Source organism: Lodderomyces elongisporus, chromosome 1 (genome assembly GCF_030384665.1).
Source record: "Lodderomyces elongisporus chromosome 1, complete sequence".
Lineage (NCBI taxonomy): Eukaryota > Fungi > Ascomycota > Pichiomycetes > Serinales > Debaryomycetaceae > Lodderomyces > Lodderomyces elongisporus.
Window position 1 is genome coordinate 1,081,543 of NC_083673.1, and position 13,543 is coordinate 1,095,085.

A 13,543-nucleotide genomic window follows, 5' to 3' on the forward strand; every position below is an offset into this window, starting at 1 on the left:
ATTTTTCTTGAGGAGGGGCGGGGGGGGGAGAGGTATTGATTTGTTTATAATTAGTTTCGTTTTATTTTGAACTAGCTTGGCCTAGCTAATAAAAGCTTTCTCGAGAATTCGCGAACCCCTCGAACTTTGTACATCAGACTTTAATCACGGTAACGATGAGCTCTAACGACCTAAGTACACCAAAAACAGAGGAAAATACTTCTGCTGGCCATTCTACCTCGTCCAAGTCTGCACAAGGAACTCAACGCAAAAGAAAGCTTGTATTTGATGATGATTTCTTTTGTTTAGGTGGGTCTTTTCTGCAAAAGAAGAAAGCGGGTGTGCCACACCCAAAATCAACAACAGCGTTGAATCATCAGCCATCAAACAGCCCTGAATATACGTCAAAGCGAGATCCTAATAACTTACGTAAACTTGAACTAAATCAATCTAAAGATTCACACCAAAACAAATCTAACGACAATCAAGTAGTATTGAAGAGTGATAGCGTTGACGAGATAGAGGAAATCATAACTAAAGTTGAGCCAACGAAAACTGAGAAGGTGTCACATGAATTACAACAGGAGAAAAGCCATTTGCCGCTGTTTCAAAAACTACATCAACATCAACAACACCAACGGCAACGACAACTGCTGCTGCCACTGCGTGTCTCCTCATTTGATAAAGAACTGCTTAAACGTGAGATAGAACTTAAACTCGATGCCGTTAAAGATACCAAAGAGAAGACACTATTAGAGGACTCTGATGAAGAATACTACGAACCAGCAAAAACTAGCAGCACCAGTTTGTTGAGATCTGAAACTCCACCACTGCAAACTGACCTTTATGATTTTGATATGACAAGTGAAAGAAAAAGGAAATACATAATACGGGTTTCGTCTAAACTACCCGTGCCCGAAGGTTTGACTGTTCAAGTAGACCTTGGATGCAAAGGTCTCAAATCATTTGACAAGATCTTACAATCAGCGGTAGACTTCTTCCGGAAGACGTATGCACGTCAACTTCCGCCTATTTTGCTACAACGATATAATTATGAAGAGAGTGCGCTAGTTTGGGTAGAGGGGAAGACGCTTATCCATTCATTTTTTACTCCTCGTACACTTCGAATACCTTTACCAGGTGGCCTGTTTAATCCGGCACTTGAGAAAATTGAGGACATACCTCCCACAATGATGCTGGTGTTTTTGATTCCTAAAGAATCCAGCACTAATTTCTTACAGGTATACCCTGAGTTTACAACACCAACTGACAATTTTATCATGAATGAGACTGCTGCAGAAGAGCAAGTAGTAGAAGCAGAGGAAGAGGATCTTAGTAGCGAGGAAGACGATGTACTACAAGATGTGCTGGAAAGTCAAAATACTGCCACGAATGTGAATACAAACCCAAGTTCAAACTTAAACTTGAACTCGAACTCAAACTCAAGCTCAAACTCAAACTCAAATATTGCAGATGATGGAGTATTTGCTATTGGGCTTAAAGGAAAAGACAATAAACGGATTATGTGCAATGTGACACCAGCCACAAAGTTACAAAACATTTTGTTATTTTACTTAAATAGTAAAGGCTTGGATCCTAAAGGACCTGCAGCACTGCGCGCCAAATTGATTTTTGATGACGAAGAGTTGGATTTGAAACTTAGCGTTCGAGATACAGAATTAGAGGAAGATTTCGAAATCCAGGTTGTTGTTTAGACTTTGTTGATCTACAAACATATATACATATATATATATATATATATATATATATATGAAAATACTATTTAATATTCGTCAGCTACATCAAGGATATAGTAAGCACTGAACAATGCCTTTCAAATTTAAGATTTCTGATGTCTCCTTCATTGGAAATATGAAAAAAGACTGTGTCTAATCTTGATGGGCTCAAGCTCTAAAATGCTCTTTTTTTTTAGGAATTTACCTTGCCGTTCCTTACCCTTCCTTACCCTTCTTTACCCTTTTTTACGCTTTTTTACGCTTTCCTTGTTTTTGTCCGAGTTCTTCCCCGCTTTTCCTGTATTACTCGTTACCCACTAACTTCTTTACATTCTTTTTCTCTCTCTTTCCTTCTCTTTTCTTCTTTTTGCTTTCTCGTAAAACTTTAAACGCCGTCTCCGCTTTATTGCCCCCCGGCATATCGAGTATATGCGTATATAGATGTGTATATGTGTATATAGATGTGTATCTATAATGTTTGCGCTACCATCCGGTGCTCCCCCGCTTCCGATGTATAAGACACTTTATGACGACATCGAGCTTAGAGTACCAAACTCTGTTAAAGCATGAATTTAATACAAGATTTGTCTCTGGCACAATCGTGAAAGAACCGGCATTTCACTAATATATACACATACATATACCTACTTGTTTATGTACACCTACTATTATATTGTTTTTATTCTATACATGTAAGCTATGGATCATGATTTCAAACAAGACGTTTTGGATACAAACATTGATACCACTAATAATCAACCAGATGACCTTGACTTTAATCTAAAAGTGGTATTGGAATCATCTATTTTGAACGGGGAAGGTGAAAACAATGATACAAATGTTGCAGCATTAGATCAAATTCTTTTGGCAATGTCATTTGATGTGACATTAAAGATTCAAAACTCTCGTTACCTAGATTTGCTTATTGGAAAGTATCTCGAATTGATCAGCTCCGATAACTTTCAACTTCAAGAACTAAGGGAAAATGAAGACAAAGACGAAGAAGACTATGGCCAAAATGAGAATGAAAACGATGACGAGGATACGGAAAAGGACAAGGACAAGGACAAGGAAGACGCAATGGAGACAATTGCCCAGCATTATAAACAAATGATTATTTGTCTATTTGAAGTTGGCTGCACTGTTGAACGAACTCGCACCATGTTGCATTTCTTGCGTGAGACATCCAATCCTGTTGCCAAGTTCACAATCTTGCAACTCATAATTGAACTATGTGACGAACACTCGAGATTGTACCCGTATATGCTGATATCGTCTCTGCAGGTCAACTTTCCTATTCAAAAAGGTTTGGAGGATGCATTCACAATATATCTGTGGCTCAAATTGAACAAACACGAAGAATCTGATGGGTCTTCAACAACAATTCTTACGCTAACAAGTTCGTATCCTACGGCAGAGCAGTCAAATACAACTTTGAGTATTTGTGTTTCAGGCTTCAATCAAATAATCATTGAAATTGCAAACTTAAAAACAAGATCCCGCTCACAGTTCAACTTCAACCGTCAAGTGAACCTAACACTTGATATTGTTCAGCTTGCAGTGGTTTACGAAAGTGCGACATTGAGTTTGTATGTAAACGGACAATATTGTGAAAGCGTACCGTGTTCGAATCTCTCAAGAGAGTTTGCAAATTGGAATAAGATTTCCGTTGGAGAAAACAATGCTAAAAATAACGTGAACAATATGATGTACGATTTATATGACGCTAACAACACAAACACAATGAGTGAAATTGTTGATAATGAATTGATAATGAGAACTTGCTGTGTACTAAAATGCAAGTTGAGTTGGGAATGGATTTTGACATTGTTCTACATGGGCCCCGGTTTTACTTGGGACCCTAGAACTGCAGATGAATATAACATCAGCAAGTTGGTTGAACGTCTTGACCACAATTCTTATGTGGAAATTGCAAAAACGCTCTCGTATAGACGACTTTCACATGTGAAACTCCAACCGCAATCACAACCGCAACCACAACCGCAATCACAACCTCAATTGCAGCCTCAAATACAACCACAACTGCAGCCTCAACTACAAACACAACTGAATTTTAAAGCTAAAGCTAAATCTAAGCTGCAACCACAATGGCGCACGCAACATCAACAAAGTTACAATCAATTCGAAGACAGAAAATACAATACAGATGCTAGTATCAAATTGCAGTCCACGTTTATGGACTGGCTTAAAGATCGAAATTGCTTATTAAAAAGTTTGAATCCAATTGATCCAAAATGGGTTCTTTTTGATAGCGACGATTACTTGCGACTGACGTTTGCTAGTACAATTAAAGATGAAAAGAATCCTGTTGAGAAACCATCACGTTCCATGAACTTAACCATGCACTTTCCAACCAACATTTATCGAGCATTGTACACTTTAGACATTTCCCAAATACTTATTGAGTTATTAGAACATGATGTTTCAGTAGCCAATTCGAACATTGAATACTCAATTCATTATCTATGTGTGGTCATGCTACTTAAGGTTATTGCATCCAGCTGGCAAATACGACAAGAATTTGAATATCGAGGCGGCTATAAGTTGCTAGCAATTGTACTTCGCAGGCTAAACTCTAATCATTATGTTTCAGAGCAGCATGTTACTGAAAGCACGCTTTTGCATGCTAGTGAGAGTAAATATCAACTTGGAGTTGAAGCTGAAATTGATTCACCTATGAAAGTTGATCTGCTGGGGCTCATTGATGTTCTTTTTAAATTTTGTGGTCTTATTAATGACAATACTTTAGCTCTCATTAACGTTGATGGTCCGATTCATGACAATCATGATCTCATGTTGCTCAACCACAACTGTCTAAAAAACTTGTTGCTAGATTTTGAGCTTCTTGGCAACGCAAGCTACATGGCTTTTGTCTTGGCCCAACTTGAAGGCCTGTTGATCAATTCGCGATATGCACTGTACAATATTTTTGTTTTGAAGCAAATAGGGTTTGGAGCAAAATTCATTCAATTCATGAAGCTGACTACCGATGCTGAGTTTTCGTTAATACTAGAAACGCGCGTTGAAGGTGCTATTAGTGCGTTATTGAAAGTGGACCAGTCCGCCGGCTTTGCTGCTTCGTTATCATCGTACATTGCGTTTGTACTTTCTTCAAAGTCTAACAAACACAACAGTTCTTCTTCATTAAAGTGTGCAGTCAAAGCCTTAGAGTCTTTAACGAGCTTCATTTGCTCTCCGTCTACACCTACAAAAATCGTGAAGAAATTATCACGCTGCATAACAATGCATTGGATCATACTTTTACTCAAAACAGCTGATGGAGCAGTTGTAATCTCTGCGATTAAACTTTTGGCTCGCTTTTTAAGACTACATGGACGGCGTATCACTGAAAAATTTTTTGAAAACCATCATGGTGAAGCGGTTTTGGCACAATACCTTGACAAATGGTGGAGTTATGAGCCTGTTTTAAAGAGTGTGTTTCAAAGCGCGTTACCAAACACAGAACATGGAAAGAATGATATGTACCTTGGAAGCATTCGACAAAAAACTAAAAACAATGAAGATTTCTTTATACCGCAATTTATCCTGCTAACAAATGATCTCCTTGCTCTTCCACTTTCACGGCTAAGCGTGTTGGGAAGCAATCCACCGACTCCAATACTGGGTTCTCGACAAAACTCCAGTCAAATCAAAGAACTCCAAGTTGTTTACGCTGTTGAGCAATATGTCAATTGGTTAGCGCAGCTGCCGATGCTATTGGAATGGATGTTTTCCATCACTATTCTAATAGAAAAAAGCTTAGATCTTTTGTGTCTTTTGAAATTGAGTTTTACAAGATATGAAGGAGAAGATCTCGTTTGTGCTAAAGAGACTTTTAGCAAGTTGATATATTTGATGGCAAATGCATTATTTTTGCAATTGTCTAGTGCTGATTTGGAACCCATTTTTAAGAGTATGCAAGACTTTAAAAGAAAAATACTATTTAATCTTGTCATTGCAGAAACTTTTCCACTTTTAAGAGAATTTCTCAAGGAATCTACTGACTTACCAAAAGGCCGCTATTTCGAGAACAACATACGGATGATAATAAGTGGCTACTATGAAGAATTATACAAAGCTAAATATGAGTTGTCTCTCAACGACATGCATGCATACATATCATGTCTATGTTTGGTTTTTGAATCGTTTCCCGGGTCCAACACTCATATAAAAAAAAACATTTTGGGCGAATGCGTTGTACAGTATCTTTTGAAATTTGTTTACGAAACTGACGAACTCTCCAATTCCACACCTGACGATGATTATTGTACTACTTTGAAAACTATGTTATTTCATCAACAAACCATTACCAGTTTAGAAAACCTGACTGGTTTGCAGCTTGCAAAGGTTGTTATTCTCATCCTTGGAGTATGTCTTGCCTCTCCAAAATACAAGGATCAATACTTGCATTTGGAAGAGTCTTTTGCAATTTTGCGCTCCATATTCCTTCTTCGAAAAGAGGCAATGATTGATGGACTTGCAATGTTGAATGGTGATATGAGACTGTTTGCTTTAATGTTTGAAGATTTGGTTCTGAAGAATGATGTCGAAACATTGACTAGGATAAAGAAAATATCACCCTTTGTCAGGAATATACAACAAATCCATAATCTACTAATCACGGAATATTCTCAAATAGACTTTCTTCGAGTGTCTAATATGATCCAAGTGGCATTTCAAAGAGGCGTTGTGAGGGAAAATGATATGTATTTACTTCACTTTGAAGAAGGTTCGCAAAAACTACAATCACAAATTGTCAAATCAGAAATTTTAAGAATGAAGCGGGCTAATCAAGATTCATATGATGACGAAATCAGGATTGTCAGGGGATTTTGGGACCGCAAAAAACAATCAACAAGGTTGCTCTACCTAATAGTGCCGTCTACAACAACGTATATGCTTGGCAATATTGAAAATGATGAGCGCATGAGGAAACTATTGTATCCAGAGGATCTTCCTTTGAATTATCAAGAGTTTATTGGTATTCAAAAATATCGAGCGAATAACAAGAGCGAGAAAATAGATTTGCCTGGTGATTCTGGAAGCAAAGAGTCGTACTTGCAATCACCATTTCTTCTCAATACCATTGGAAATTCCGATTCTCCTTCTCACTCTCGCTCAAATAGCAACAATGGGTCTCATGATTTTGAACTGGGTGGAAAGGATGAGAACACTACTAGTATGAACAGTAATAACAATAACAATAACAATAACAAGAATAATAATAAGATCAAGATTAAGGAAGATACTGATGCTGGTGATGATTTTACAAGCAGCACAGGGCCGAAGCTATACGATGAATCATTTGAAGATCGAAATCGTAGAGTATGCAGAGCGCTTTTCTTTGGCGATCAAATAATGTCACTTTGGAACGTTAGTCAGGTAAAGGGTCTAGTTCCCACCGAAAGTTTAATGATATTGGGCAAATATCATTTGTATTTGATTGAAAACTATTTTATTACTAAAGATGGTAATGTCATAGACGTAAACGAAGCACCAATTGAACAGAGAGATCCAGTCTTGAGGTTAGTGAACTCTCAATCCGATATAAACTCCACGTCAAATAAGAGCAACAACAATATCTTCAGCAGTGATAGTGCTCACGGGGTGCAAAGTTGGTCTTTGGACCAATTAAGTGCTGTTTCAAAGAGGCTGTTTCTTTTTAGAGATAATGCGTTTGAAGCATTTTTCAGCGATGGAGGAAGTGTGCTAATTACTTGTGTTTCTGTAAAAGAACGCAATCTGCTATATGGGAAATTAAAAGCACATGCTACTGGAAATGGTAAAATGCCAGATCTTCTTGATGCGTTGACTAATGACGATGGAAGTTTGACCGCAAGATTGATATCTGCATTTGCCAGCCCCGGTGGCTCTCAAAATGGTTTTAATTTGGCGACTCGAAAATGGGTTCGGGGAGAAATTTCAAACTTTTATTACCTAATGATTTTAAACACTTTAGCTGGTCGTACGTATAATGATATGACACAGTATCCTGTGTTTCCTTGGGTAATTGCAAATTACACAAGCGCAAAATTAAATCTTTCAGATGCAAAAACATTTCGTGACCTCTCTAAACCAATGGGGGCGCAAAGCTTAGAGCGATCCTACAAATTTCAAGAGCGATACGATGCATTAAGTAGCTTAGACGATAAAGTGGTACCACCTTTCCATTATGGTACCCACTATTCCTCGGCAATGATTGTTAGTTCGTTTTTGATAAGAATGAAACCATTTGTTGAGTCTTATTTGCTTTTGCAAGGTGGAAAATTTGATCACGCTGATAGGTTATTTAAATCGGTCGAAAAAGCTTGGCTTTCAGCTTCGCAGGATAATTCCACTGATGTGAGAGAATTGATCCCAGAATTCTACTATTTACCTGAGTTTCTTATAAACAGTAATGAGTATGAATTTGGGGCTTCTCAAAATGGCGACATTGTAAACGATGTGGAGCTACCACCATGGGCCGAAGGTAAGCCGCATATATTCATCAAAAAGAACCGAGAAGCCTTGGAGAGTCCTTATGTTTCAGCTCATTTGCATGAATGGATCGATTTAATTTTTGGAAGCAAACAGTGCGGACTGGAAGCAGTCAAAGCTTTGAATGTTTTTCATCATGCTTCTTATAATGGTGCTATAGATATCGATAATATTGAAAATGAAATTGAGAAAAGAGCAGCAATAGGAATGATTAATAATTTTGGTCAAACTCCAAAACAAATATTTTTTAAATCACACCCTAAGAAAGAGGTTTTAAACCTGCCAAGCGAATATACTAGCGCTATACAGTGGACAAAAAAGGAAGAGCGTGAGGCTGTTTTTGAATCAAAACTAAAAGCCCCTATTTGCAAACTTGAATTTCTATCCGCTATGTCAGGGGATACTAGGAAATCTGGATGGGTTGGTCGCCATAATTGTATTTCATCGGAATATCATATGCTTATAAGAAAAGCGCCGAGTTCGAGTAATTTGGGAGGATCGATATTGGTCAATGATGCTTTGTTTAAAGATATTCATCAATGTGATGTAACTGCAGTAGCAGCAATCGGACAAGGTGAGTTCCTCACTGGAGACGAGGATGGGCTTCTTGTTGCATGGGAATATAATAGTTTTGGGTCCAAATGTTCATTAAATGCGAAAGCGACATTGAGAGGACACGTGAGTGCAGTGGTTCAAGTACTTTTAAGCAAGAGCTTCAAAATTGCTGTTAGTATTGATAAAAGCGGTACTATTTTGGTATGGGACTTGGCGCACTTGCGATATATTCGCACCTTGGTCTCACCCAATGCACTTTTGGTTCCTGGTGAGAATTACAAGTTAGCCTTGTCCAATGAAAATGGAAATATTGCTGTTGTTAACCTGAAATTGACCAAAGACAATGGCTGCAGTCATTACTTACGAGTATTTGAAATTAATGGTGACATTATTTTTGAAGGAGTTGTTGATATTAATAGTGGGGGCAATAGCAAGTTTGGTACTGGGGTTGGAACTGAGGCTGAGGCTGAGGCTGAAGTTGAGGTTGAGGTTGAGGTTGAAGCTTCCGATAAGGAAATCATTGTAGTTTTCGGCGTTGACCTGGACTCTTTTTACAGTACAAGCAAAGGATTTGGTAGCCAAAAACGACCCTATTGGTCTAAGGACTATATTGCTTTTGGCTATGGTAAAACTGTCAAAATTTTTGAGCTCGACTGCCCCTCATCGCAGGAATTGAAATTATTACAAGAAATCAAGTTACGCCATTTGAAGGGTGATATCACTGCTTTGCAATTTTTGAAAAGAACCGAGGTAGATGAGGACGAGAGACTAATCAGGGGTAGATTTGAGCTAGTTGTTGGCGATTCAACTGGAAGAGTGTACACGTTAGGCATGGAGCATTGAAGAAAGCTAAGAATACAAGGAAAATCGGGCTCGTGGAATGAAAATAATAATAAAATAAAAAAAAATAGGAGAGTTGAATGGTCAAAAGATATATACGTTATCATTTCTAGAATGAATAGTGTTGAAAATACAAAATATGAAAAGTAGGAACTGAAATTGAAAAAAAAAAAATAAAACAAAATTGAAAATAAAAAAAGGACCAAATACAAGTGTTTTAATGGACAACTTTACTGTCAAATTACTATTGCAATACAAATACATAGACATGTTTTGATCACGGCCGTCTCTTACTAATTTTGCCACTTCTTGCATAGTTCTGGTTACTCTCGATTTTCTCAATTGGTATTTCTTGGCCCATGGCGCCTCTCCTTGCGCTCTCTCCTCCCTGTCTCTCGTTTGACATTTGAACTTTCGCTTCATTCAACTCGGCGGCTAATTCGGGGTTGATCCATTGCAATACATATGGTGCAGCCATAATGGCCAAGCACACTGTGAATAGGATAGTATACATTCTGTTTTTGAATATAAAGCCAAAAGGGCTGTTCATGGCCATATCCACGAGTGTTCCTCCTGACCTCTCGTAGAACTGCTTAGTTTCTTTATACCTTAGTTGAAGTGGTTTGTCATGATCGATCTTTGTAGCTGACGAAGTATTATAACTGTCATATCCCAATGGATTTTCAAAAGCTATTATTTCATCATCGCCAACTTTGATCCTGTAGATGTTGTTATGGAAGGTAACATCGTAAGAGTTGACAATCAATTGATACTCGCCTTCATTTAGTCCTTCAAATATAAAATTGTTGTTTTTATCCACCAGTGCCCTCTGTGGCTTAAAACTTTTTGTATCCTTGGAATCATTGAGGCTATACAAGTCTACCCTGGTACGATAAGCCAAATTCTGGATATTGGGGATCTTGGCGCTGGTCGTTACATCTTTTGGTATATCTGAGACTCTTTCAGGAATATTAACCAATTTCCCATTAAATCCAAGGGCGCAGGTTGTTGTAATAATTGAAAATAAGATAATTGCCAACTGAATATGTCTCATTTTGTTAAGTAACTTTAATTTAAATTGATTCGAGGTTCAGCTTGATAAGCAATTACGTTGTGAAATTTAAATCACTCTATCTCAAAAAACCGCTTTGGAAAACGTGTTTGCGGCTTTTCTATATGTCCTGCACATAGCTTACAATTAGTTGTTAATGGGAAGCTTTCCAAAGTCTGTTGAATTTTGTTTTTTTTTTTTTTTTTTTTTTTTGTCGATGATATTTTTGTTCTCAAAAATTTCAATGAAAATTTATTCCATCTCTTCAACTTCTTTTCCTCTTTTTCTTTTTCTTTTCTTTTTCTTTTCTTCTTCTTTTCTTCTCTATTGTACAACGTATGCGTATTATTGTAGGGTGGCAATTTCTTTGTTCCTGAAAGAAGACTTTACAGTTGGACTTTGGAACCTTATTCACTACGATTGTTACTCTCTACAACGCATACTAAAGTAATACTAGTGGTCTCTTTTTTTTTCTTCGAAGAAAGAAGGATCTTATTAGTCACGGAAAATGCGGGCGTGGTTGGGGTTGTGCAATGGATGAATATTTGTTCGTTCGTTCACAACTAGGTCCCAGCTGGGCATTCTAGCCTCCAGACATTCTATATACTTTTCATAAAAATTTCTCTTTTTCCCTTTTTTTACGTTTTCAAAAATGTATAAATTTATAAATTTATAAATTTATTCTAAATCATTGTACTTAAGCAATATCTATCTACTTTTTAAACTTCGCGACCCCCATCTGTCATAACAATATAATCCCATGGCGATAAGTGCAAGACCTGCAACTTGTTGTCGGGTAAGCATATTTACGTGAGTTTTCCCAGGCACAGGTGCAATGACTGCAACTGGATCGCCATCATCCGAGTTGGTGGCGGAAATGGCAGTGGTAGCTTTAGTGGTGGTGGAGTAGCCTATGGTGACAATTAAACTAATCGTTATCAACACTATCCTCTTCAACATTGACGCAATTGAGTATGACAATGCCGGAATAGAACCCAAAAGGTGGAATGCCAAAAGCGTTTGAAGAAAATGAGAGATACTGTCCAAAAAGATGAGTACCATAATGGTTAGAAACTCCGAAGCTGTATCTATTGTGTCTTCCATACCAAATTCAGTATCACTAAATTGTCGATACATTTTGGGCAACTCGTTCATAACAAACCCACCTATGGAAAATGAGGACCCGATTAACGAACAGTAGAGAATAATTGTCATCTTGTCTGGTTTGGCAAGTTTATGCAATTCAAACTTGTTGATGAAATAAGCAAATGGATTGTTTACGTTGGTATTGTTTTGCAACGCCATGTTTTCGTATGAAGGAAACGGAGAAGAATGGCTAGGATTTTTATTACTATTCTGTGCACTTGGTGGTGATCCAAGTAGGTGGCTCTCTTTCATTTCATCCAACGTAAGATCTGAGGTTGAATATGGTAAGTGAAGTGAATTGGTTCTCTGTCGTACATACAAAAAGTTTTTATTTTTATTCTTGTTGTTATTATTGTTATTGTTATTATTGTTGTTATCATTGTTGTTGTTATCATTGTTGTTGTTGTAGTTGTTGTTGTTATTGTTATTGTAGTTGTTGTTGTTGTGATTGTTCTTTGCTCCGATGTTTGAATCAAAATAATCAACTGGAGTGGTTGATTTTTCCACGTGTATTGAAAATGGCATAGGAGTAGACGGTCTTGATGGATCCGTGTTCAACACCAAGGAGGCTGGGTTATGAATTTTGTAGTCGCTATCCCAAGTAATTAATTGCTTACCATATATGTTCTGAGCAGCAAAAACAACTGTACTCAAGAGGCAAAAGGTCAATCCCTTGATGTGTCTACTATCAAGTTCATTATTATCGTTGATAAACAAACCAGTTGTCCCCGAATCGGACGAGATGATGAGCACAACCCCCGCTAGCAAAGGTACTAATGATGCATAAGTAATGAAGGGAAACACAACTTTGTAGAAAATCCTATACCCAAGGACAATCAACATTGGGCTCAACGCCTTGATGCTTGAGTTGGTTGCCAACGGTATTAAAGATGTGGCACTTAGTGACAAGTATTTCCCAATAAACTGGAACAATCCAAGGGGAAGAATCTTGAGTAACATGGCGAGTGATAGAATAGGTTCCATCTGACGACTTTGCGCAGGAAGACTACCTTTGGGAAAACACTCCTCAAGCGAGGGATACCAACTTGCTAATGTGATAAGACAGAATGCCAAAGTGGCGCCGAGCAAAAATTGACATTGTGATAAAAACAATGGATAAGTAAACTTGGTCAAAATTAGTTTGGTTAGTTGAGATGTCACCGATGAAACTGTATACCATAATAGACATGCAATGACTGTTTTGAGTGAAAACGGCGGAATCAAGCTCCTTAGCTTTGTTGAAACGGGCATCTCTCTTTGGCTGAGTCTATATGTAACAATATATATATTTATATATATATATATTTGTATATCCTATTCTATTCTGTTCTATTCTATTCAGTACAGTTTTATGGGTGAATTCAAAGAATATGAATGGAAGTTAATTTAGACTTATTAAAACTTATTTCAAGCTTCTTAAAGTTATTTGATAATGATGAAACTGTAGTGATTTAAACACAATTGAGCTATGTTGAATTGTACGAAATTGAGCCAAGTTGAATTTGCAGAAAAATAATCTCCACCACCTGTTTACTTGTGCTTTCATGAATTGTATCAAAGTACATATAAATTTACCAATTACTATAGTAAATGAATATCTCCTCTTTGTACTTATTTGGGTTAAAGCCTCCCTCTAGAATAGCAATTTATCCAAAAGCTTCCAAGTGGAGCAATATATGCAAAATTATGAATTTCTTTCAAAAACTTATACTGCTTACCTCCAATTAGCTTGATATTG

At 37.3% G+C, this 13,543-nt stretch overlaps 4 protein-coding genes across 4 annotated transcripts; 2 read left to right on the top strand and 2 right to left on the bottom strand. All coding sequences in view use genetic code 12, as the record gives it.

Moving 5' to 3' along the window:
• Positions 1-155: 155 nt before the first annotated feature.
• Positions 156-1,694, top strand: ESC2 (the record flags this gene model as incomplete). Its single annotated transcript, XM_001527830.2, has 1 exon — positions 156-1,694. One exon carries the CDS (start codon positions 156-158, stop codon positions 1,692-1,694), a length of 1,539 nt encoding a protein of 512 aa, XP_001527880.2.
• Positions 1,695-2,414: 720 nt separating this feature from the next.
• Positions 2,415-9,611, top strand: BPH1 (beige protein-like 1; the record flags this gene model as incomplete). The annotated part of the gene is made up of 1 exon (XM_001527831.2): positions 2,415-9,611. The coding sequence occupies one exon, from the start codon at positions 2,415-2,417 to the stop codon at positions 9,609-9,611; it is 7,197 nt and encodes a 2,398-aa protein (XP_001527881.2).
• Positions 9,612-9,885: 274 nt separating this feature from the next.
• PVL30_000393 (uncharacterized protein) lies at positions 9,886-10,662 on the bottom strand (the record flags this gene model as incomplete). The annotated part of the gene is made up of 1 exon (XM_001527832.2): positions 9,886-10,662. One exon carries the CDS (start codon positions 10,660-10,662, stop codon positions 9,886-9,888), a length of 777 nt encoding a protein of 258 aa, XP_001527882.2.
• Positions 10,663-11,367: 705 nt separating this feature from the next.
• Positions 11,368-13,056, bottom strand: PVL30_000394 (uncharacterized protein; the record flags this gene model as incomplete). The annotated part of the gene is made up of 1 exon (XM_001527834.2): positions 11,368-13,056. The coding sequence occupies one exon, from the start codon at positions 13,054-13,056 to the stop codon at positions 11,368-11,370; it is 1,689 nt and encodes a 562-aa protein (XP_001527884.2).
• Positions 13,057-13,543: the final 487 nt, after the last annotated feature.